General features: G+C 42.2%; 1 protein-coding gene across 1 annotated transcript in view; it reads left to right on the top strand.

Moving 5' to 3' along the window:
* The window catches only part of LOC133369415 (cadherin-7), a 183,217-nt gene that overhangs the window by 5,509 nt on the left and 152,255 nt on the right, over positions 1-25,453 (top strand). The window contains exon 2 of the mRNA XM_061594705.1: positions 8,375-8,788. Coding sequence (XP_061450689.1) covers positions 8,579-8,788 — 210 coding nt within the window. The 5' untranslated portion in view covers positions 8,375-8,578. The remainder of the gene's footprint in view (positions 1-8,374; positions 8,789-25,453) is intronic.

Raw genomic sequence — 25,453 nt, 5'->3', positions numbered from 1 at the left:
AAATGTATGGCAGCATGCTACAGTTACTCTGTATTATGATCATATTTTAAGAATATGAACCACTGCTCAGTGCTTAAAGACATGTACATGGTGTTATTATTTCAGTAGAACTTAAATTTCATATAAGTGTGCTTGCAGTTACAGCATATGAACATCTTGTTCCATATATTAAGGTTGCATTCTTAAAACTCAGTTTACTTGGAAATAGGGTCTGTTAAATTAGTGAGGCTTATTACTGAGTAAATGTGCTTGAGATAAATATTTAATGAAACTTTTTCTGTCACTATATTTTAGAATACAATTTCATTTCCTAATGGGACACGTAGAGATGCATAAAAGTAGCAAGAATTTTTAATACAAAAGTAACTTTTATATAAGCAAAGTCATGGTTGATGATTACTAGTCACTCTTATGTATTTTTTAATAAAAAAACTCTATAAAATATACATGAGGACTATGGTATTCTATCCCAATAAAAAACCAAGCAACTGGAGATTTGTATCACAGAACATGCTTCTCTGTGTTTTAATATTCAGATTATTGAATTAAAATGCTGACTTGTTTCACAGTTAATGGACTGCAATGATTAAAAATGAAAATATTCCAAATTAAAGTTAAAAATAGATTTTTAATAGAACTTGAGGGGTTTTTGAACCTTTTTGAACTGTTTGAACTTCAGCTATAATTAGATGTTTAACATATACACTAATTGCAACTGCAAGTAATTTTTCTTCCAGGTCTTTTTGCCCGTTCATCAATTGTGCATTCCGAAGACATTCAAGGTTGAGACAAGTACATTTTAAAACAAAGTCACTTTCTCCTTCACTTAGTACTTTACTCCTTGAAGCAGAGATGACACAAATGACACCTAAATCGTAGGAGGAAGGTGCAGTCTCTCTATTGCTTTCAGTGGTAGTAATATTAGTTGCTCAAGCTGACAAACACAAATCTGAATGTATGCCTTGGCAGTTAAAAGGCCTTTCAGTAATATGAAAGCTGTGATGATATTTAACAACTTTGTACAGTAAATGATCCTGAAACTATGGTTATTCCAACACATACATATAGCGCAGTAATGTGTATTTGTGTGGTTATAGCTTTGGTACATGCCTCTATATGAAACAGGGGATAAAGTATATGTAATAAATAATTGACTGTTCCGCAAGAATGCAAGGATATTATAAACTAGATATTGCTTTCTCATTTTTTTGAACTTACCACACTGCACTGTTAAACAGACTGGAAAGGCAAAGAAATAAAAGTAAAGAATTTGTGCAGATAAAATAACAGCCATTAAGACTAAAGAAAGTAAACTATCCAGTTGGAAAAATGTGTTGCCACTTAGCTGAACAAAAATAATTAGAACAATGAAACACCCATTTGAAAATGGGCAAATAATGAGGGCCTCCTGCAAACAATGCAAGTGTTTTACAGGCCAGTGTTAGTCACTGATTAACTTTTTTCAGGTATTCCAAATAGAAAACAACTCTATGGGTCAGACTGTTAGGAGAGTGACTGGAATAAAGCAGATGGAGTTGAGAGTGAAAAGAAACTGATTATATTTTACTGAGGTAAACTGAACAAAAACTGTATATGTATATGATATGAGAACTAAAACAGAGAGGTTTGCCTTCTTAGTTCGGGCCTACACAGGGAAAAAAGCTATTTCAGAATTATTTTTCTCTCAAAGTACACCAACTGTCATATTTCAACTGTCTGCCTCATTGATAGCTAAAACCCATCCAGTTGGAGTCAGCTGTCAGCTAGACTGACATCAGAATTAACCCCTTCAATTACTGACTGAATGGTCCCTGCTGTTGTACTTCCAACAAAAACACCAGGGCCACATCCACAAAAAATGTATTATACCGCTTTAAATGGTCATGGATTCTGTCAGGGATCCTCAGGTCCTTCTCAGCCTCACTTTATGTAAACATAGGCTTCCTTAACTTTTCCGCTGCTACCAGTTCTCACATGTTTTCCAAACCCCTCCTAGGAGCATGATTTAGGAGGCTTCGGGTGTGAGATGGAGAACAACACTGAAGATAGAACAAACCTTAAACTAAGATCATAAATCTATTAAAGGGATACTATTTCCAAAAGGGAATACTGATACTTGTATTGGGGTATTTAGTGCTTGCTGACAGTTTCTAAAGACTCAAGAGATACTGTTGCAGATACCAGCCTTTAAGTGGCTTTTACCTCAGGCCAGTTTCCCTAAGTCTCCACCCCAGCCAGATACTCCCACAATACAGTCCAGCTATGAGGGACAGTCTGCATCTGTTCTCCAAAGCTCCTCTGGTTGTACTCTTGGGTGTTTGGACAGTTCAGCCAACTTAAAAACCTCTCGTGAGATTTTTTTCACAGGATGGTCTCTTAGACAAATTCAGTTACTGGCTCCCTTCTAATCTTCACTAGGTAATTATTAACAATATCCTGGGTATAATGTATGGACCTCAGTTTTCGCCTCAGCTATTCTCTGATCTTATTCCTCACACTGCCCTCATGAACCAACTCCTTATCTCCTCAGCACCCAACTTGACTCTCACCAACTGTTTTCCCAACTGAGAACTAATAATGGGAACCTCCAGCCAATCACAGCCTGCTGTTACCCAGACCAATCAGAATGAAATTACCTGATCGAGGCCCCATCTAATAAATATTTAAAGGAATCATGTCTCTTTCCTTTCCAAACTTGTCACTAAGTAGCTATTCCTAAGCAGGATTGTAACATACAAGGCCTCTGAGATCACATAAGTTCTTTTTTCTAAGCACAAACATAAATAGCATTTCTTCACAAACTCCCCCAAAGAATCCTGAGAACTATAATTTGTTATGGGTGCTGAGAGTTGTTAGGAGACCCCTATTTCCTGCACAGAGCTACACTTCCCAGAGTTCCTTGGGAAGAGGGATTGATAGTTAAACCAGCCTGAGAATTGTAACTCTGTGAGGGGAATAGAGGTCTCCTAATCTCAGCAGTTATTTTACAGTTTCCAGGATTCTTTGGGAGAAGCCATGACTGTTAAAGTGGTACAACAGTATTTTAAATGTATATGACAGATGTGGCCCAGGCCTACATAGACTCTCTCCTCCCACTGCTTTTCCAGAGCTCCATCTGGCCCTTGGTTCCATTGGCTTAGTATAGTTATTTTTTCAGATATTTTGCATTGCCTTAAGGAAAGTTATTGGTTGTCTCCATTATTATGAAAAGGTCTGTGAGGTGTCTCACCCAGACAGGGTGGAATAATGTATGGTCACAGGGCAACAAGAGTAGCCCCATGTGCCTTGTAACATAAAATTCAACTTAACACATAGTGTGATATGTTTATATTGCTTATTTCCTTGCCAGCAGTAGCCAACAATGTGAAACAGTGCTGGGTAATGCTTAGCAAAATGATGTGAGGATATGATGTAACCTGAAGATGCATATCATGGAGGGGGAAACACGATGTGGTGTTGCCATTTCCTTCAGCTGCCTCTTGTTTTTGATAGTGTATAGTTTTACAGCGGTAATTACAGGTATGCCTTTGGCTCCTTTCAGTTTATGGCTATTGCTCATTATAGCAGCACTCCACATGGCAACTTTCACACTCTTCTTCAGGTTTAGGAGAAAGGCTAGCAGCAAATTTTGTGTGACAATAAAGGTTACAGCAATCCTACAGTATAAATGTTTCTTGGGAGCAAGACATTTTAGAGTGCTTTGAAAAGAGGCCCTAACATATTGCAAATGTTTTACTGACATTTCTTATGAAAATTGAGTTGGTATTTTTATCCCTGTTAAATAACAATCTGTTGCCTCTCTGAAATAACCTGACAGTTGATCAATATCAGATGGCTACTACAACTAAGCTGGAGCTGTGTGGCTCTAATGGTAGCTAAAAGAGGCACAAGCGGGCAGTATTCAGCCATTATACCATGTCATGGTTATGAAATCTTAACTATGGTTAACTGTGGGATGTCTGGACAAATCATGGCTTATGATCAGCCAGCAAAACAGTATTAGAAACCATGAATTGAAATAGATTTGCAAAACATGGTTAATATATTGTGTTAACTGTGCTTTGATATGAAGCCTGAATTGATAAACCATCTTTACAGCTGTAGTTCTGTCTTCAGAGCTAGGTATCTTATAGAAACAGGAGCACTAAGCAAATGGTAGCAATAATGGTTTGCTGTCTATGAAAAACAGAAGCAGATGTAAACAATAAATCGTGATTTGTCTGTATGATTGAATACGTAACCATGGCTTGTTTTCTAAATTATCCTTAGTGCAAACCATAGCTTGGCATAATAGCTGAATTGTGTCACCCTCTTTCTTACGCTTTTTAAAACCATCTCAGTTTTTACCTATGAATATTGGAGACTAATGAAATGACACCTCTTTTGTGTTGAATTGTTGAGTTTTATTTAAAGCTGTAGTTTAATTAAAACTCAGTGTTGAGCTCATCATTCTGTTTAAAAGATAGCCATGGCATGTGAAAGGCCAGACTATTGGCAATCCATGATAGGCTTAACAATTGCCAGCCTGTGTCTCTGTTGTTGAATAAATTGCCTGAGGTGTTAAGAAGCAGGGATCCATCATGACTCATCATTTAGTGACAGTGGTGTTCATTCTTTCTCAGGGTCAAGTTATCAACAATAGCTGTAGTTATCACATCAGCAATGTGACTTGTGCTCTCATGTTCACATTGATCTACATATTTGGTTATTATATTTATTTTTAAAAAATCAATTCACACATTTATGGTGACTAATTGGTTGAATATGTTTAATATTTTATTGTATTCATTACAAGCAAAATCTTGACCCAGCATTTCCTCCTGACCACTGTGGTATTTTAGAGGTTATTGGGGCCATTAACCAAATATATTCTATCTATCTCTTTGCCTGTAGAGAGTGAGGCATGGATGTTTAAGTAGAAATATTTAAATTGCTATTGTTTAGTTAACATAGTCAGATTGTGGTTTATTCCACCAGCTTCTTAAGAAGAGATCTTCTGGTACAAGGAAGTACCTCAGAAGGGATTACTATAAAAAGACATTAAATGGATTCTGTAATCAGAAATGCTTTTATTTGTGTTATAGTTTTGCCCTCTGGATACCTTTTGGAGAGTATTACACAGGAACTGCACAGCTAACAGAACTGTGCATAGAGCCAATGTTTGTTGCGTAAGTGTGCTTTTAAGGCAGATGACAGTTATTAAATGCATGAGGTAAATTCATTTATTATCTAAAATGTTTCATGGCTTAGCAATTCAGTGATATGGAAGCTGGCAAAGATGAATTCTTATTTCATTTGAGGCTTCCTGAACATAGGGTTACTTTCTCCCCCACACAGTGTATGCGACCTGTTGTTTGCTTTAATTTCCCTCTCATTTCCTTGTTAGTATTTGACACTTTTGTAAATTGTCTTGACTGCCTGGTATCTTCTCTGAGAAGAGGGAAGAAATCTTACATAGAATTAAAACAATATATTTTGATACCCAAAGCTTTTTATTTTCTGGATTTGGTGTGACCTACCAAGGAACACTGCATTCTTTAGGGCAGGGATAGCCAACATGGTGCTCTCTAGAGGTTGTTGGACTATACTTTTCATCATCCCTGACCATTGGCCATGCTGGTTGGGTCTGATGGGAGCTGGAGTCCAGCAACATCTGGAGAGTAGCACTTGGGCTACCCCGGTTTAAGGTGATGCACAAGCACCACCAAAACTATAATATAATATTTCCACTTTAAAGAAGTTCTAAACATAATAGAACACCTAGAGCACATAATAATGATATAAAACAGCTTTGTCTACCAACCCTTCTCTGACTTCTGTGAAACATTCTCCTCTAACGCTATTTCCTAGAAAATTCTATGAACATTTGAGATTAAGAATTCCACATCTGATACAAGATGACATAACCGAATGCACATTTTGAAATTATTATTCCTAGAGCAGCCCTTGCATTCTTGACAACATTACACTGAACATCTAAAATCAAATTATATTTTGACCTTTGGGAAGATACATGTTCAGGTGTTTAATGTGCAGCAAAAGGTACCTGACATTCCATTTTAAAATATGGAGTCAATCTAGTCGCTAATCCTTTTAGGCTTAGACACAAGAGGTTTAGGCTACTTGTATAAAATCCCTGTGTTTAGCTACTTAGATTCCTAATTCTGACAGGTCAAATTGGGTCTTAGCAAATAATAAGGAAAATAAAGAGGTTAATGAAAGAAATATGATACCTGGTTTGAGTTAGGTATGAAAAACATATACCCGCTTCTCAGTGCTCCTCTTCTTGCCGCTTCGCTAATGCGTCGGTTTTCAATTATGCTGTATGGAGAGAGAGTATTTCATAAGACAAATAGCTACTTAGATTGTCATACTCCATCCACCTGAAGCCACTATCTTTTAATGAACTATTTGGGTATTACAGAAACATCACAAATACTACACATTGGAGGCATATGTTGGTTAACAAATTGGTACTAAAGTTGACGAAACTGTTCCAAAAAAAGAGCAACTGGTTTATTTATGTGTTTTCTTTGCACACCACTTTTCTAATAGAGTGCTGTATGTATCAATCCCTCACCTCCATTTTATTGTCTCAACAATCCAGGCTAGTGGATTAGGCGGAGAAATAGTGACTGTTCCAAGGCTACCCTGTGCTTTCTGTGTGGGTATGGGACTTCAACCAAGGTCCAATATTGTTCTGTACTCTTGAAGACTGCATCTTAATGTCAACTGACCACTACAATTTACAGACATTTTGATCTTAGATCTGTTTACTGAGATGTCAATCCCAGTCAGTTCAGTGTGACTTTTTTGTAAGAATCTTGAGAATTACAGCTCTGGTTGTACATTAGTAGGACTGGCATCCTGATGCAAAATATTTCTGACAGCACATCAACCTGTGACACTGGCACATCAGTGTAACACTGCAGGAGCATCATGTGCTGAGAAATAGCTGAAAAGTATATTATTTGGTAGGAAACTGTTGCTAGATAACTTTGAGAAAAGAACAGAGGATTGTAGGCCAGTGATTCCACTACCCACCCCAAATGGCCTTCTCCCAAGTCTCAGACTGCTGGTGTTGGTTTTGACCATTAAAGCCCTAAATGACTTTGGACCAAGATATCTTAGAAACTGCAGATATCCTACTATGTAAACCTATCCATTATCGACATTTCTCTTCAGAGGCCCTCCTTCATGTTCCTCCACATTCAAAATGAGGCAGGTGTTCACAGTGCATAGGTCCTTCTTGGTTGTGGTGTCTCAAACAGGAGAAACATTCCAGGTCCCATCACTTCCTGCTTTCAAAATGACAATACAGATGGTGGGCTGGATGTGGAATAAGTTCATCAAATTTGAGTCACATTGAAATTAATGCGACAAAGTAGCCATGACCTGAATCCCATTGATTTCAACATGAACTAAGTTCAGCTAACTTAGTCTGAATCCAACCCAGTGTTATTTCAGCAAGCTTTTGCACTATAACATGTATTCTGCTGCATTCTTGTTTGATTTTGGATTTATTATGTATTATTTGTTGGTTCTATTGTATGTTATTTGTCTTATTGCATTTCTTGTAACTTGCCTTGAATGCATTTTACACAGAAAGTTAGGTAAAAATTCGTCAGCTAAACAAATTCTATTCCCCTCCTCTTTTTTGCCTTTGAGTTGATGCTTGGACTATAGTTTGAGGACCATAACTTATAGATAAGTAAATGCATTATACTAATGATCCAGATAACCTCATACTGTTGATCATGAGTAATAAGTCTCATGCAAAAGTATTTACTTGCACTTCTCTTTGACATAGTTTAATCTGAGTAATCAAGAACTGAATTGAGATTTACAAAGCATGCTATCTAGCGCCAGTTATCCCATCCTCCAAGTTGATCTGTGATCTACAAGCTTCTTAACTAATTATTTTACAGCCTTGATTCTAAAACCTTCTGTGCCTTATATACTAGTAGTCAACTTCTAAGTCAGGGGCATAAAATTGCAAGTCTTAGGTTCAAGGCTATAAAAATGACTTAAGTTGCAGCCTGGAGGGTTCTGATTTCTTGGCCTGTCAGGTCCTAGTATGACATTTGTGAAGAGCAACCACTGGCTTCTAGATGATACTCCAGCTCATTGCACCTGCATTGTGTTATCCAAATTTGCCAGGGGGCAGTAGAGGCCATTCCTAAATACATGACATAATCCTGAATAACTGTAATTAAAGGGAAAGCACTCAGAATGCCAAAATACTGTATGTATTTTGTTGTGATGGGTGAAATGTAAGGTGGCAAAATACAAGTGGTAGCAAATGAAACTTGAAAGAAATGTAATTTACAAGAAATAATCCTGACAACAGTTCTTGTCTGTTTTTCCTTTATAGGTACCTCTTATGCCATTTCTCTTGTGAAGGCTATTCAATAGTGGAGACCTTTTTTAATCGAACACTCCACAAATTATTATCTCTGGACTCCCAGCTGACATCCTGCTGGAGACTACAGCTGCTAAGCCAACTGGAACAGTGCCCACTCTCCTGTCAAAGTTTTTTTATTTATTTTTTCCTTACACAGGGAGAGGAAGAAAAAAAATGAAGTTTGGCAAAGTGGAGTTCTGCCATTTTTTGCAGATAATAGCTCTTTTCCTCTGTCTTTCTGGGATGAGTCAAACAGAACTCCCAAGATCCAGGTCAAAGACCTATTTCCAATCTGGGAAATCGCGAACCAAGCGCAGCTGGGTGTGGAATCAGTTCTTTGTACTGGAGGAATACATGGGAACTGATCCCCTCTATGTAGGAAAGGTAGGAAATATGATCAAACTTCTTATGGCAGATACTTGTCTGACACAAACCATTTGAATGATGTGATTGTGTTATAAAACACTGCAATTTTTAGCACATTTGTTTGGAAGTAATTTTCTTTTATTTCATCAGACTGAGGCCTTCTGTTACAAATAGAGCAGGGGGTTGGACTCGATGGCCTTATAGGCCTCCTCCAACTGTATGATTCTGTGAAATACTTCAAGCAGGCTGGTTATTGCTACATTTCCAGTTGCCCTCATACTGTTAAAGATGTGTAAATTCTTCAGCCCCTTCCATGCCTCTGCCACCATTGTTAGCAACCATGAAAGTGACACTGAACCTTTTGTGAAATATGCCTTGTGCAGTGGAACAAAGCAAACAATATAACAATGGGTGGGTCTTAATTCAAAATAAATGTTTGGCTTGGGTAGAAATTAACTTTGGAAAACACCGAGATGAAATTTCATCCATGTGCCACTTTCAAACTCTGGCCTAGAACTGAAAACTACATTTCCTTGGTTTCCTGTAGTGCTCTGTGGTAATCTGCCTCTGAAACCTGCCCTTGGGAGGAATTTAACCATAATTAAACTATGGAATTCATTGCCAGTAGTTGTAGGGTTGGCTACCAATTTAGATAGTTTAAAAAAGGGATTTACAGTGCAATCCTATGCAGAAGTGAATGTCATTTAGTTAATGAACATAAGGATTCCAGCCTTAGACTGTAATATTAATCGGAGAGGGGGGAAAAGAATCAGAATTCTGATTTCTTAATACATAAATAGAGACCATGTATGCAACATTGTAATCAGAATTCTCTCTTTTCAAATTTGCAACACTATTTTAAGAATGTTAATTTGTGGTTTGAATCTTTAAGCTAGAAAACGTGGAGATCCTCATTCCTTACAAAGTGTGATTCCCATCTTACAAATTATGGACTACATATTTATTTATTTATTGCATTTGTATACCGCCCCATAGCCGAAGCTCTCTGGGTGGTTTACAACAATTAAAAACATTAAAAACAAATATACAAATTTAAAAACACATTTTTAAAACGCAGGGATCAGGGAGGAGTTACTCTTTCCCAGCTTTGCCCACCTGGGTATATGATTCAACACTGTGGTAGATCCGAGGGTTGGGGAGGTGGAGTGGCTGTGGCCTATAGGAGGTGTCTCTCGCTCATCAAGCACCCTGTCCAGGTAACGACTGGCTTGGAGTGCCTCCACCTTGTGCTGGGTCAAGGAGACAGACTGGGAATCTTGTTGGTGTACCGACCACCCTGCTGCCCAACAGCTTCCCTAACTGAGCTGACAGAGGTAGTCTCGGAGGTTTTGTTGAAGTCCCCCAGACTATTGGTACTGGGGGACTTCAACATCCATGCCGAGGCTGCTTTATCTGGGGCGGCTCAGGACTTCATGGCCTCCATGGCAACCATGGGGCTGTCTCAATTTGCTACTGGCCCAACGCATGTGTCGGGACATACTCTTGATTTGATCTTTGCCACTGGACACGGAGATGGTGATCTGGAGGTGGGGAGTTTTTCATCGACCCCATTGTCATGGACAGATCACCGCTTGCTGAAGTTTAGGCTTACAGCCACCCTTTCCCTCCGCAAGGGTGGGGGACCTATTAAGTTGGTCTGACCTCGGAGACTAATGGATCCTCAGGGTTTTCAAAGGGCTCTGGGGGATTTTCCGGCTGATAAGACAGGCGGTCCTGTCGAAGCCTTGGTTGCACTGTGGAATGCGGAAATGACCCGGGCTGTGGACACAATCGCTCCTGCGCGCCCTATCCCATGCAGAGCTCATGCAGCCCCATGGTATACCCCGGAACTGAGAGCGATGAAGCAAGAGAGGAGAAGGCTTGAGTGCAGATGGAGGCGTACTCCTGACGGATGCAATTATGCCTTGGTAAGTGCCTCCACTAAGTTGTATACAGAAGCGGTGAGGGCAGCGAAAAAGCGACACTTCGCTGCCACCATTAAATCATCCCTCAACCGTCCAACGGAGCTTTTTAAAATTGTCCGAGGGCTTTTACACTCTAGTCCTCAGGATATTACAGAATCTTCGGAAACCCGCTGTAACGAGTTCGCTGGGCACTTCCAAGACAAAATCTCATGCATCCGCCGGGACTTAGACTCCAATATTATGGCAGTTGAACCTAATGAGGTATCCGGAGCACGGTCTTGTCCTCATTTATTGGATGAGTTTCAGTTGGTACAGCTCGAGGACGTTGACAAGGTGCTTGGACTGATGCGTGCAACCACTTCTGTACTGGATCCTTGCCCCTCTTGGCTAGTGAAAGCTGGCAGGACTGGAACAGCCGGCTGGGCCAGGGAAGTGATAAATGCCTCCTTGAGAGAGGGAGTGGTCCCTAGTTGTTTGAAAGAGGCAGTAGTGAGACCACTCCTGAAGAAACCTTCCCTGGATCCAGATAATTTGAACAACTATAGACCGGTAGCGAATGTTCCATTCCTGGGCAAGGTCTTAGAACATGTGGTGGCCAGCCAGCTCCAGGTGCTCTTGGATGAAACCAATTATCTAGATCCGTTTCAATCCGGTTTTAGGCCCGGTTTTGGCACCGAAACAGCCTTGGTCGCCCTGTATGATGACCTATGTCGGGAGAGGGACAGGGGGAGTGTAACTCTGTTGATTCTCCTTGATCTCTCAGCTGCTTTTGATACCATCGACCATGGTATCCTTCTGGGGAGACTCACGGAGTTGGGAGTTGGAGGTACTGCTTGGCAGTGGCTCCGCTCCTACTTGGTGGACCGCCTCCAGAAGGTAGGGCTTGGGGAGCGTTGTTCGATACCCTGGACTCTCCATTGTGGAGTCCCGCAGGGATCGGTTCTGTCCCCTATGCTTTTTAACATCTACATGAAGCTGCTGGGTGCAGTCATCAGGAGTTTTGGAGTGCGTTGTCACCAGTATGCTGATGACACGCAACTCTATTTCTCCTTTTCATCTTCATCAGGTGAGGCTGTTAATGTGCTGAACCGTTGCCTGGCCGTGATAATGGACTGGATGAGAGCTAATAAACTGAGGCTCAATCCTGACAAGACTGAGACGCTGTTGGTGAGTGCCTTCTCCTCCCAGATGGTGGATGTTCAACCTGTTCTGGATGGGGTTACACTCCCCCTGAAGGAACAGGTTCGTAGCTTGGGGGTTCTTTTTGATCCATTCCTGTATCTCGAGGCTCAGGTGGCCTTGGTGGCACAGAATGCATTCTACCACTTTCGTTTGGTAGCCCAGCTACGCCCCTATCTGGAAAGCGATGACCTCACTTCAGTCGTGCGTGCTCTGGTAACCTCTAGATTGGATTACTGCAATGTGCTCTACGTCGGGCTGCCTTTGAAGACAGTTCGGAAACTACAGCTAGTGCAAAACTCAGCTGCTAGACTGTTGACGAGGACCAGGCGGTCCGCACATATAACACCTGTCCTGGCTCGTTTGCACTGGCTACCTATTTGTTTCCGGGCTAAATTCAAAGTGCTAGTTTTGACTTATAAAGCCTTACATGGCGCGGGACCACAATACCTAGTGGAACGCCTCTCCCGATATGAACCTACCCGCTCACTACGTTCAACATCAAAGGCCCTCCTCCGAGTCCCGACCCATAGAGAGGCTCGGAGGGTTGTAACAAGATCCAGGGCCTTTTCAGTAGTGGCCCCCGAATTATGGAACAGTCTCCCCGATGAGGTACGCCTGGCGCCTACACTTTTATCTTTTCGGCGCCAGGTTAAAACCTTTTTATTCTCCCAGGCATTTTAACTTAATTTATTTTTTAGCTTTCAATTTATACCAGGCTGTTTTACTGTTTAATATGTATGCTTTTTACTGACCTTTGTAATTTTATTGTATTTTACTCTATGTTGTACACTGCCCTGAGAGCCTTTTGGCTGTGGGAGGTATAGAAATCGAAATGAATAAAAATAAATAAATAAATAAATAAATTTAAAAACACATGCTAAAATGCCTGGGAGAAGAGGAAAGTCTTGACCTGGCGCCCAAAAGATAACAGTGTTGGTGCCAGGTGCACCTCATCAAGGAGATCATTCCATAATTTGGGGACCACCACTGAGAAGGCCCTCTCCCTTGTTGCCAGACTCCCAGCTTCCCGCGGAGTAGGCACCCGGAGGAGGGCCTTGGATGTGGAGCATAGGGTACGGGTGGGTTTGTGTCAGGAGAGGCGTTCCATCAGGTATTGTGGTCCTAAGCCATGTAAGGCTTTATAGGTTAAAAGCAGCACCTTGAAATGCGCTCGGAAACATACAGGCAGCCAATGCAAGTGGGCCAGAATCGGTTTTATATGTTCAAACCGTCTGGTCCCTGTTACCAATCTGGCTGCTGCATTTTGCACAAGCTGCAGTTTCCGAACCTTCTTCAAAGACAGCCCCACTTAGAGCGCATTGCAGTAATCTAACTTGGAGGTTACCAGAGCATGGACAACTGAAGCCGGCTATCCCTGTCCAGATAGGGGTGTAGCTGGGCCATCAACTGAAGTTGGTAAAAGGTACTCTGTGCCACCGAGGGTACCTGAGCTTCAAGTGACAGAGATGGTTCTCGGAGAACCCCCAAGCTACGAACCTGCTCCTTCAGGGGGAGTGCAACCCCATCCAGGACAGGTTGGACATCCACTATCCGGTCAGAAGAACCACCCACTAGCAGCACCTCAGTCTTGTCTGGATTGAGCCTCAGTTTACTAGACCTCATCCAGTCCATTGTCACAGCCAGGCACTGGTTCAGCACATTGACAGCCTCACCTGAAGTAGATGAAAAGGAGAAATAGAGCTGCATGTCATCAGCATACTGATGGCAACACACTCCAAAGTTCCGGATGACTGCACTCTGTGGTTTCACGTAGATGTTGAACAGCACAGGGGACAGAACTGACCCCTACGGAACCCCATACTGGTGAATCCAGGGTGCCAAGCAATGTTCCTCAAGCACCACCTTCTGGAGCCGACCCACCAAGTAGTAGTGGAACCACTGCCATGCAGTCCCTCCCACTGTCAACTCAGCCAGCCTTTCCAGAAGGATACATGGTCGATGGTATCGAAAGCTGCTGAGAGATGAAGGAGATTCAACAGAGTCACACTCCCCCGGTCTCTCTCCCAACAGAGGTCATCATACAGGGCGACCAAAGCTGTTTCCATGCTAAAACCAGGCCTGAAACCTGACTGAAATGGATCCAGATAATCGGTTTCATCCAAGAGTGTCTGGAACTGGCCTGTGACCACTCGTTCAAGGACCTTGCCCAGGAATGGAACATTTGCTACTGGCCTATAGTTATTAAGATTTTCTGGGTCCAGGGAGGGTCTCTTCAAGAGTGGTCTCACTACCGCCTCTTTCAGGCAGCCAGGGACCACCCCCTCTCACAGAGAGGCATTAATCATTTCCCTGGCCCAGCTGGCTGTTCCATCCCTGCTAGCTTTTATTAGCCAAGAAGGGCAAGGATCCAGCACAGAAGTGGTTGCACGAACCTGTCCAAGCACCTTGTTAATGTCCTCAAGCTCTACCAACTGAAACTCATTCAAGAAATCGGGACAAGGCTGTGCTCTGCATACCCTGCTTGATTCACCTGCTATAACACTGGAGTCTAAGTCCTGGCGGATGCTAAAGATTTTATTCTGGAAGCGCCTAGCAATTTCATTACAGCACTTTACAGGCACTTACCAGTGTGTAATTGCATCCACCAGGAGTTCATCTCCATCTGCACTCAAGCTGTCTCCTATATTGTTTCATCGCTTTCAGCTCTGGGGTATACCATGGAGCCATACAAACTCTGCACAGGAGAGGGCGATCAGGAGTAATCGTGTCAACCGCCCGGGTCATTTCTATATTCCACAGTTCAACCAGGGTTTCGACAGGAGTGCCAGCCCTGTCAGCCGGAATACTCCCCAGAGCCCTTGGGAAGCCATCCGGATCCATTAGTCTCTTGGAGCAGACCAACTTAATAGGTCCCCCACCCTTGCAGAGGGAAAAGCCACTGTAAGTCTAAATTTCAGCAAGCAGTGATCTGACCATGACAGAGGGACTGATGTAAGGCCTCCCACATTCAGATCACCATCACCATGTCCATTTGCAAAAACCAAGTCTAGAGTATGCCCTGCTACATGTGTTGGGCCAATGGCATATTGGGACAGTCCCATGGTTGTTATGGAAACCATGAAATCCTGAGCCGCCCTGGATAAGGTGGCCTCGGCATGGATGTTGACATCCCCCAGAACCAGCAGTCTGGGGGATCTCCACAGTACACCTGAGGCCACCTCCGTCAGCTCAGCTAGGGAGTCTGCTGAGCAGTGGGATGGGCGATACACCAACACAATCCCCAGTCTGTCCCGCTGACCCAACACAAGGTACAAACACTCCAGACCAGTAGTCACATGGACAGGGTCCTTGCAGAGGGAGATGGAGCTCCTATAGACCACAGCAACCCCCCCTTCCCGACCCTCAGGTCTACCTTGATGCTGAACCAGGTACCCTGGTGGACATAGCTGGGAGAGACTGACTCCTCCCTGCTCACCTACCCATGTCTCGGTTATACATGCCAGATCGGCTGCCTCATCTACAATTAAAACATGAATGAGGGAGATCTTATGCACTGATCTGGTATTTAGGAGCAGCATGCAGAGGTCTGAGAGCTGGCTGATAGGGCAACCAACAAACCTGCGGATGTGGGGAGGACTGGAACAAGGCACAGTTGTTAACTGCCTGGGTCATGTTCCCGTTACCTGGCAAGTTCTCCTCACAACACCATAGGTATACATATATAGAGATGATATATATTTATATTTGTAATTATTATAATTAATTAATAAAATAAATAAATAATGCAAATCCCTTAAAACAGGAGATTAGACAAATTTGTGAAGGATAAGTCTGTCAATGGCTGCCAATCATGATGGCTATATGCTTTCTCCAGGATCAGAGACAGAATGCCTCTGAATACCATTTGTTAGATAAGAATGGGGCAAGGCCATTGCCTTCATATCCTGCTTGTGGGTTTGCCTGACATATCTGGTTAGCCCCTGTGAGAAACAATGCTGTACTAAATAGGCAGGCAAGCAGATGTTAAGGGAATCACTTAAAAAAAGTGTTTTACAGCCATTGGAGTTTTGCCTTTTCTTATGCCATTTCTTGTATACCAGTTTAGGCAACATAGCTAGATAAAATATTACATGCAAAGACCAGAGTTCCAGCCTCATGTCTTTTCCTCATTCTGTGTACTTGAATAATGTCCTTTAATTTATTTGCTTTGAATTGAATATTGGTAAGAATTCTCTTGAAGGAATGAGCTTGGTATTGCAATAGTTTCCAATTAATTGCTTCAAATCTCATTTGCACAACATTGCTTTGTCCCCCCCCCCATACATCCATGATACTTTCAGAAAGCTCTTGTTGTACGTGGGATACTTATTATAGCTGTGAATATACATTTTTTATTGCCCAAAATGAAACTTATGCCAGTTCCATAGTACACACACTGCCTGGGGCTCCATTCAGTTCTCCCACACAGTTCCAAGCTGTATTTGTATAGAGAACCATAATGCAACACAGTCTTCTCCAACCTGGTGCCCTCCAGATATTATCAGACTATTACTCCCATCATCACTTACCATTGGCCATACTGGCTGGTGTTGATGGGAGTTGGAGTCCATCAACATTTGGAAAGCATCAGGTTGGGGAAGGCTAACGTAACATATGATTCAAGCTGTGTATGAATACATCCACAGTTTCTTGGTGGCCTTGGTTGTTCCTGCAATCAGAGTAGATAAAAATAATAATAAAAAAAATGGAATAGTTGCAGGTACATTTCAATATAAACGAAATTTCGGTTTGAATAGGGAATGAAGCATTTAATTGCTGAGCTCATTTGGCTGATTGCACATACATTGGCAATAGTTAGGAAAGGGTAGATGACTTGGAAGCAGACTAACTGCAAATGTTTGTTATTGTAGAGTGTGCTGGGTGAAAATGGATTGCTTTGTGCTTTTTTGTTTTTCAGCGCGGATTGTTTGGCATACAAATAACAGTGCACAGCACTTTAGGATTCTGTGCATGTGTGTTTGAAGCTGCAGAAAAAATATTGTGGACTATTATATTTAAGAAATACTGTAATTAAAGTCTATATAGAAATACATGTGCACAGGCAGGCAGAGTTAAAGTTGTGCATGCAACCATAGAATGGGAATTTCCATATTTTGTTTGACTGCTTAACTATACAACCGTAATGTTGTTTAATTTGTTTGCTTTGGATAGTATACTAATAAGAATTCTCCTAAAGCGATGAACTTGGAATTTCAATAGCTTCCAGTTTTATCCAGCATTTCTAAACAATTGAGAAAACCAAATTTGATAACATGAAATAAAACCTGGAACCTAAATATACTGATTGATTACCTTCTTACCTGCAACCCATGGCCTTTTGAATCCGAAGTCAACATATTCAGATCAGTGGCAGTGTAATAAGTAGGTCTATAGTTTGATATGTCCAAACTGCAAACAGCAAATCCAGTTCCCGATCTGGATGTTATAGTCATCACAAATTTGGTCTGATTTGTTTTTCGTCTGTCCTAGGTAAACATAAATTCAGAATTCTGAACTTGATCCAAGCAGAAAGGCAGTTCTTCTATCCTTTATATTCACCTCCTTGCTTAGCAAAGTCAAACAAATAATTGTGCATGCAATAGTAGAACCCCTATACCTTGGTTATACCTATTTTAACGCTAGCTATTCAATCTGATACTTGGAGCTCAGCAACTATGAAATCCCATATTTGCAAATGGTGCAACTCCACATACCTGACATTTCTATCAGCCCTCCCTCATGATCAAAATTTAGTGCTGTATCCAAGATTTTATCTTAATGGAACCCATGTAGCAAGCATTGTTTCTCCTCACTTTGATTTTAAGCATCTTTTCTTTCACCAGATAACCAACGCCTGTCAGAGCTCTCATCAAGACTGCAGTTCAGATACTAATTTTTTCTACTCCTTTCACAGCTCTAAAGTGCTTCCAGGCCTCTGACAATACACTGTGCTCTAGGCCATCAGTTTCCCTGTTGGGCTTATGATGTGCCTTTTCCAAAGGCTTTGATTGTGATTGAACATACTATCCCTGTTTGGTGTCATACCTCTGTACTGTAGTCCTGTAGTGACAGAATGACAAAATATAGTAGAAAAGGAATGGGAGAAAAATTTAAAAAAATTTGTGGACAAGGATAATGTGTTAAAAGCATTAATTGCAATAATTCATTGGATACTGAATTATATTTGATTCATGTTGTGAGCCAGTTTTATAGCCATTGAAAAAGACATTTTGTGTCGAAACGCGTCTGGCTGGACCACCTTGAAAACATCCTCACCACATTAGAATTTGATTTCTCCTACCAATCTTGTTCCATATCAGAAACAATATTCACATTTATATATTGTTCTTGACATATATTTTTGTAAAAAATTCTTCATGTTTGAGTTCAGATATATTCTGTTATATTGATGCATTCTTGGTTTATTTTACCTTATTATAATAAATATTTTCAGGATTTATACTGCTACATTCACCTTAATTTTTTATTTTTTATTTTTACCTTTGGTATTCATTTAAGGTTTCATCCTACTTGTTTTGTTCACATATACATATTTTTATACTGCAAATCTGCCTTTTTATGAAAGAAAATTGATTAAAATTGTGTTTAATAATTTAACATGAAAATTAAGTGCAACTGATTATTAAATGCAATAGATTAATATTTTACTTAATTAGATGACTATGAATGAAAAGAAACAGCAAACCCCTGGTCTACTCATGGCTCTCTCTCCAAGTATATATCAGGATTGATTTTAAAAAAGAAAACTTCATCCCACCCAGTTACACAGAATCTCTATTACTGGCTTATCGATCATTGACATGTGCTTCTTGACATAATGTTTCTAATGATATCCTAATTTCTAAAACAAGAAAGGCAGGAAGACGTAACCTGTGTTGTACAAGATTCTGTTGTAGTTAGACACCTCTGAGTCCACAAAGTTTTGAAGAAGTGCCACTTTTTAAGAATGTAATTTATGCAACCAGAGTAAGAAATACTTTAGTAAGAAAGTCTTTAGCTGGTTGATAGTGAATAAGAGTCAGAATTAAATAAATCACTGGGTGAAATCAGAATGAAAACTCAAGGTATATAAAATTACAGTCCTGTGACATGTAATTTAGACAGCTGGTATAGCACAGTGGGGAGGAGAGCCTGCCTGGGAGCCCAGAGTCTGTGAGTTCAAATCCCCCGTGTCTCCTGGGTGTCAAGAGCCAGCTAAAGATCACCCCCACAGTGAGTGGCTCCGGTGTTACGTGCCCTGCCACCTGTGCAGCCGTGGGCAAGCTGCAGAGTCCCAAGGAGACCAGTTGCCCCCCAGCTGGCAGTTGCGGACAAGGAAGGGGCTGGCTTGTGTAGCTGTGGCAAGCTGAGCAGGCTGTAGCCAGCTGGGGAGGACTAGCCTCGGAGGGAGGCAATGGTAACCCCCCTCTGAATACCGGTTATCATGAAAACCCTATTCATAGGGTAGCCATAAGTCGGGATCAACTTGATGGCAGTCCATTTCCATTTCAACATGTAATTTATTGTCTGCTACAGAACCCTCCAATTGGTCTTGAATGATGGTCTTGATAGATATATAGATGCTGGCTGTGGGCCAACACATTATTTATTATTATTGTTACATTTATACTCCGCCTTTCTTTTCATGATAGAAGCCCAAGGTGGCTTACATTATTATTTATTTATACCCCGCCTTTCCGCCCAAGGCCCTCGAGGTGGCTTACAAAAAACACAAATATAAAAATACAATATAAAATACATCAATAAAACAATATAATTTACAAAATACAATTTACAAAAGTTAAATAACTGCTCTTAGGCTAACAATGTAAAATGCACAACACATGAGGGAAAAGGGACAGGGAAGAACAAGGAAAAAAGCACGTTCAAGCACCAGTTCTTAAATTGCAGTTCTTATCATGAGCAGCTGGAATGGAAGCAGGTAGCCTGATAGCATGGTGGTTACTGGAGAGGGCAAGGGCAGCTAGTCGCTCAGCAGAGGCAATGAAACAGCTCATGGATGGATCAGCTTTAGCATGGAAACAAAACACATCTTTGCTGCTGAAGCCACGAGGCATCCTGACGAACACATTGCGCAGTGCCCTCCTCCGTGCTCTGCCCCTCTCGTTCATCTCTCACTCGGGTTCCTTAGCCGCCATGATGCTACGGAGACGCTGGATATGCTCGGGTCAGCGGGGGCCGGCCGGCTCAACTCCGGATACATGACCTGGCAGAGCAGCTGCTGTGCCCAGGGGTCCCTCGCTGACAGCCCGAAGCATGGCACAGGAAACTCGTACTTGGCCAGGTTGTTGAAGCAGGGTGCGGCCAGGTAGGGCATGTGGATAAGGTGTGCGCTCTGAGTACAGCGCCAGCAGGGGGGTCAAAGAGTGAGGAACTCACATCCAAATACAAAGTGGGAGATTAGCAGGAAGGTGACTCTTGGCATGCACTTGAGAAATCATGCTCCTGAGAAATCAAAGGATCTGTTCAGGACCAGATGCGGAATCTGCTGCTACCACCTCCAACTCCGGCATCTGGGGGAGAGGGTAATGCTGTTAAATCCCCAGCTTTACCCAATTTCACTTCAGGCCAGTTTTCTATATTTAGATACCCTCCCTCAATGTGTATTAAAGGCACAACTTGCACTCTTGGAAGCAACAGAGAAAAAGCCTCACTTATGCAAAAACACATAAGACAGACTTCTTTTCACTTGCACTCCATGGTGGAACTCTTCTTTTCGTAGGTCCCAAAAGTGTGAAGGCAGATGGTAAATCTCTGGCAGCCCTCACTCACTCTTTTCTCCCCACTTCCCCCCCTCCCCACAGGCACCAGCAGTGGAGGGGGATCAAAACGAACATATGGTTCCCAGGTGGTCCCATCCAGGCACTGACCAGACCTGACTCTGCTTAGCTTCAGCAGGGAGCTGGTCTTATGTGCCTTCAGACCATAGCCTGGGACCAATCAAATCTACATTTGGTGTGAGCATCCAAAATTTTTGTTGGGCTTTGTTGGGTTTTGGAAGCACCTAATGTGATTTCTGTAAACCGCCCAGAGGGCTTCTGCTATGGGGCAGTATACAAGTGCAATCAATCAATCAATCAATCAGTCAATAAACTTCATATTATACTTATTTAAATTTACCAGTAAATAATCATTGATTTAATAGTCCAAGGACTTCATATAGTCGTTAAACAGAGAGCACCACTGCCAGGGGGATAAAAGATAATCATCCAATGCTATTATCTGAAAATGACTCTGGAGGTAGGATTGGAACCACTGTAAAACTGTGCCTCCTATACCCATCTCACCAAGTTGGTTCAGAAGGATACCATGGTCAATAGTATCAAAAGCCACTGAGTGATCAAGTAAGAATAAGAGAGTCATAGTTCTCCTGTCCTTCTCTTGATAAAGGTCAACCAAGGCAGATTCAGTCCCATAACCAGGCATGAACCCAGACTGGAATGGGTCAAGATAATCTGTTTCATCCAAGAGTACTTGCAATTGCTGTGCCACAATCCTTTCAGTCACCTTCCCTAAAAAGGGGTGTTTGTGACTGGGTGATAGTTGTCACAAACCAATGGGTCCAGAGTGAGCTTTTCCCCCACTTTTCATATAGGGAACTGAAGCTGAGAACTAAAGTTATAAAGCAATTCTGCGGAGCCCATGGCTGTTGTGGGATTTCAGTTTCTGTGATAGGAAGTCCAGTGTGCTTTTCACTGATTCATAGGAGATTTTAGCCAAGGGTTTTATTCCACTGAGCAGGAAAAAGAAAGCATGATAGCACTCCAGTTGCTTATTTCTGGGTGATTATTCACATTCACTTTGATAAACCCATATCATATAGTCAATGAATTATAATTCCTGAAAATGCTTACCTACATTTGCAGTCCGTAGCCAGGAAATGAAGAGACAAGACAAGATGAAGTGTGGGTAAATCAAGGACCATGTTTATTGAAATAAAGCCAATTAAGTGCTTGATTGCATATTAAATGATCTGCAGAGACAATTGCGGGACCTAACTCATACCCATACTCCAGGGACGTGCCATGAGCCGCCATGAGCCGCACCGTGGATACCGGTAGTAAACGATATGGGAAGACATCTCCACCAGGTTCAGTCTAGTAGACATTTGACGTTGCACACGCCTGCGTGCGGGAGGACCTGAGATCTCGGAGAAAAAAAAAGAGAACCAGCCGCCAGGACGCACGGGGTAGCTATGAGTATGAGGAGACGGGTAATGAATCCGGTAACCAGAGGCCTCTTAAAAAGTGAGGAATGGTGATTGAGGATATCTATGTCCCTGACCTAACAACCAGAGGCCTCTTAAAAAGTGAGGAGGGTTGCAACATATGGGTATGGACGTGACACTGGGGATAATGTGCTTAACATTCAAGGATTGGTTATTTCTCTGGGTGTGTTAGATTATGACACGAAACATTATCTTTCATAGGTATTCAGATGTTTAAGGATAGAGATGCTTCGAATTTATGGGCTCAGACTAGAGGCGGGATGGGGTCCTGGCTAAGCAGATCGTGGTGATTTCCAGCGAAATGGTCGTAGTGGATTGTTTAATACTTAAGAATAGTCATGTTGTGAAGCAATTATGTACAATATACAGAAACGATCTAAAGTAAAGGTGTGTTGATAATACTGTTCATTAGTCGTATGGTAGATTCTGTTTAGTAAGTTTACTGTTATGTTTTATTACATACATTGTATGTCTTGTAAGAATATCCATGGTAAGAATAATTAATGGTTATTATACATATATGTCTTAGAGAATTATGGTATATATTACAATCATATTCATGGTGACAAACATATAATGGTTATTATACATATATAGTTATTAATAATTAATATTTAGTGGTAAAGAATAGACCGATTGGGTGAGGACTCCCTGCCATGGGAAATGGTGTGGTTCAAGCCCAAGCCCCTTCTCCGGGCCCCATCCCCACAGGGTGGTTAGTGAGGCCTTCCTGCTCCACTCCCCCTAAGGTCCGCACAACTCTGAGTGGGTGTTACAGGTTGGCCACCCCTTTAATCTGCCAATAGTATGAGTTGCCAAACTTGAAATAATTTCTGCACATAGCTATTTCTGCCAATGCACAGAGAAAATGTGTAGGAGGATGTCTAACAGTACGCTTGTCCAAAATACGCCGAATAATATCTAGGGCTTGTTCTTGGGGAATGTTGGTGCTGACATTCAGTAATAAGTGAAATACTTAAGTGATCCCATCGCTATCTTATTTCTGGTTGCTTGTATATATACACATGCCTAATGTTCTGTTCTTTGAGGTGTTTATACTGTTGTAAGCGGTCTGCTAATTTGAACTCGTTAGCCTGCATTGTAAGTCATAGACTGATTTATAGATTTTAGATGTATGATTTTACATGTTTATGTAAATAAATTTGTTCTTGCTGTTTTATTAGTAGCCCCTGATGAAGGTCTGAAAATCAACAGGCTGAAACGTGTTGGGTTTATACATATAATAAATTCCTACTTTTCTAGCATCTTGGTTTTTGCCCCCCTTTTTTTCTTTGTTTGGATGCTAGCCACTTCTCGTTGTTATTAGCTCCAAAGGTGAGCCTTATCCTGCCACACAACCTGGAAGGCAGACCTCAGAACCAGTTAAATTTGTACTACCCTAAGGGAGGGCAGGAAGGAGTGTGTCACATAAGACCAGAAAGAGGCCGAGGAGAGATGGAGCAGGGCTTAAATAGCTACCCTGCTTCCCCCCCCATGTGACATGGCATGCATGGCCATGCTGTCACCAAAAGGAGAGGGGCTTTGAATCCATGCCAGGTCTTCCCTGACATGGCTGCAAAGGCCCGCCAGAGCCCTTGGGTCTGACTATGGCAAGAATTGCAGCCCATGGCCAGGAAATGAAGAGGCAAGACAAGATGAAGTGTGGGTAAATCAAGGGCCATGTTTATTGGAATAAGGCCAATTAAGTGATTGATTGCATAATAAATGATCTGCAGAGACAATTGCGGGACCTAACTCATACCCAATCGGGCGAGGACACCCTGCCATGGGAAATGGGGTGGTCCAATCCCAATCCCCTTGTCTGGGCCCCTCCTGCTTCCCCTCCCCCTCAGGGCAACACAACTCTGAGTGGGTGATACAGGTTAGCCCCAAAGGTGAGCCTTATCCTGCCCACAGGGCACACAACCCAGAAGGCAGGCCTCAGAACCCACCACTCACCTTAAAGGGTGCCTAAGGGTGCTCACCAAACCTTACCCTGTGAAATGTCCACACATATCCACCACAGAAGAGGACAAGCCTCAGCTGAGTCCCTCTTCCCCACCTGCGACCAATAATTACATGCAGGGCACTCTGCAGATCAGTCAGAAACAGATCATTACCCAGGTCAGAAAGAGGCCGAGGGGAGACGGAGCAGGGCTTAAATAGCCACGCTGCTTCCCCCTCTGTGTGACATGGTGTGTGTGGCCACACCATCACCAAAAGGGGAGGGGCTTTGAAGCCATGCCAGGGCTTCCCTGACATGGCTGCAAAGGCCCACCATAGCCAGAGCCCTTGGGTCTGACTAGGGCAGGAATTCCCTCCAATTTATCCATGTGCATCCAGGAAGTAGAGCTTTGATACATGTTGGCATATTCTAAACCAGTGGTTCCCAACCTTTGTGAGTATGGGACCCCCTTTATAAGTTCAAAATTTTTTATTACACCCCCCCCCAATTGTAATTTTAGTGTCTGTTAATTGAAAAAAATGCTGCATGGCAAAATCACATCTCCAAATATCCCTTTCCATAAAAGCTCCTTGCAGATAAGGAGTTGTTCCCTTCCTTTCTTAATGAAAAGGTTCATCAAATTGGTATCTCCTTCCCGCACACACACATAGTCTGAAGATGTACAGTCCTGTCTCTCAACATCAGTGGATTACAGTATTAGAGTAATATCCAGGTTCAAATCCCCACCCAGCCATGAAGCCCACTGGGTGACCTTGGGCCAGACACAGTCTCTCAGCCTGACCTATCTCACAGGGTTGGTGTAAGGATAAAATGGAAAGGGGGGAACCATGTGTCCCACCTTGAACAACTTGGATATAAATGCAATAATTAAATAAATAAATACAGTTCAGCTGAAGTATGTGCAGCTGCAGCCAACCTGCTGAGCTTTGATGATGATGATGATGAAGCAGCAATGTGGTAGTGGTGGGGATGCTAGATTGTGAAGACAAAAGGGTGGATAGATTGAAAGTAGAGGGGTTAGTGCTTTTAGGCCTTGGGATGATCATCAGAACTGATGACTTGGTCAGTGTGCATTGGGAGAATGAGAGTGGAGCAGAAGACAGATCAGCGCACACACAAACACACCTGTCTCTCTTGCAAGCATCTGCAGGCATACTTGCATTCAGGCAGGTGGGAGGGGGGACGCCCTGAACTTCTGCAGCATCTTGGAAAGAGAGATTGGGGGGGGATGCTGGCACAGAAATGGGGGGTGAGCAAGTTCTGAGCTAAAGGCGAGATTGGGCGGCTTTGCACATAATAATAATTTTAAAAGGAGATGGCAGTGAATGAGAAACCAAGAAAGACAGGCAAGGAAGGAAGAG

Source organism: Rhineura floridana, chromosome 1, assembly GCF_030035675.1.
Source record: "Rhineura floridana isolate rRhiFlo1 chromosome 1, rRhiFlo1.hap2, whole genome shotgun sequence".
In the NCBI taxonomy this organism is placed as follows: domain Eukaryota; kingdom Metazoa; phylum Chordata; class Lepidosauria; order Squamata; family Rhineuridae; genus Rhineura; species Rhineura floridana.
The sequence above is the reverse complement of the archived record's forward strand: the minus strand, read 5'-3'. Positions and strand labels throughout refer to the sequence as shown.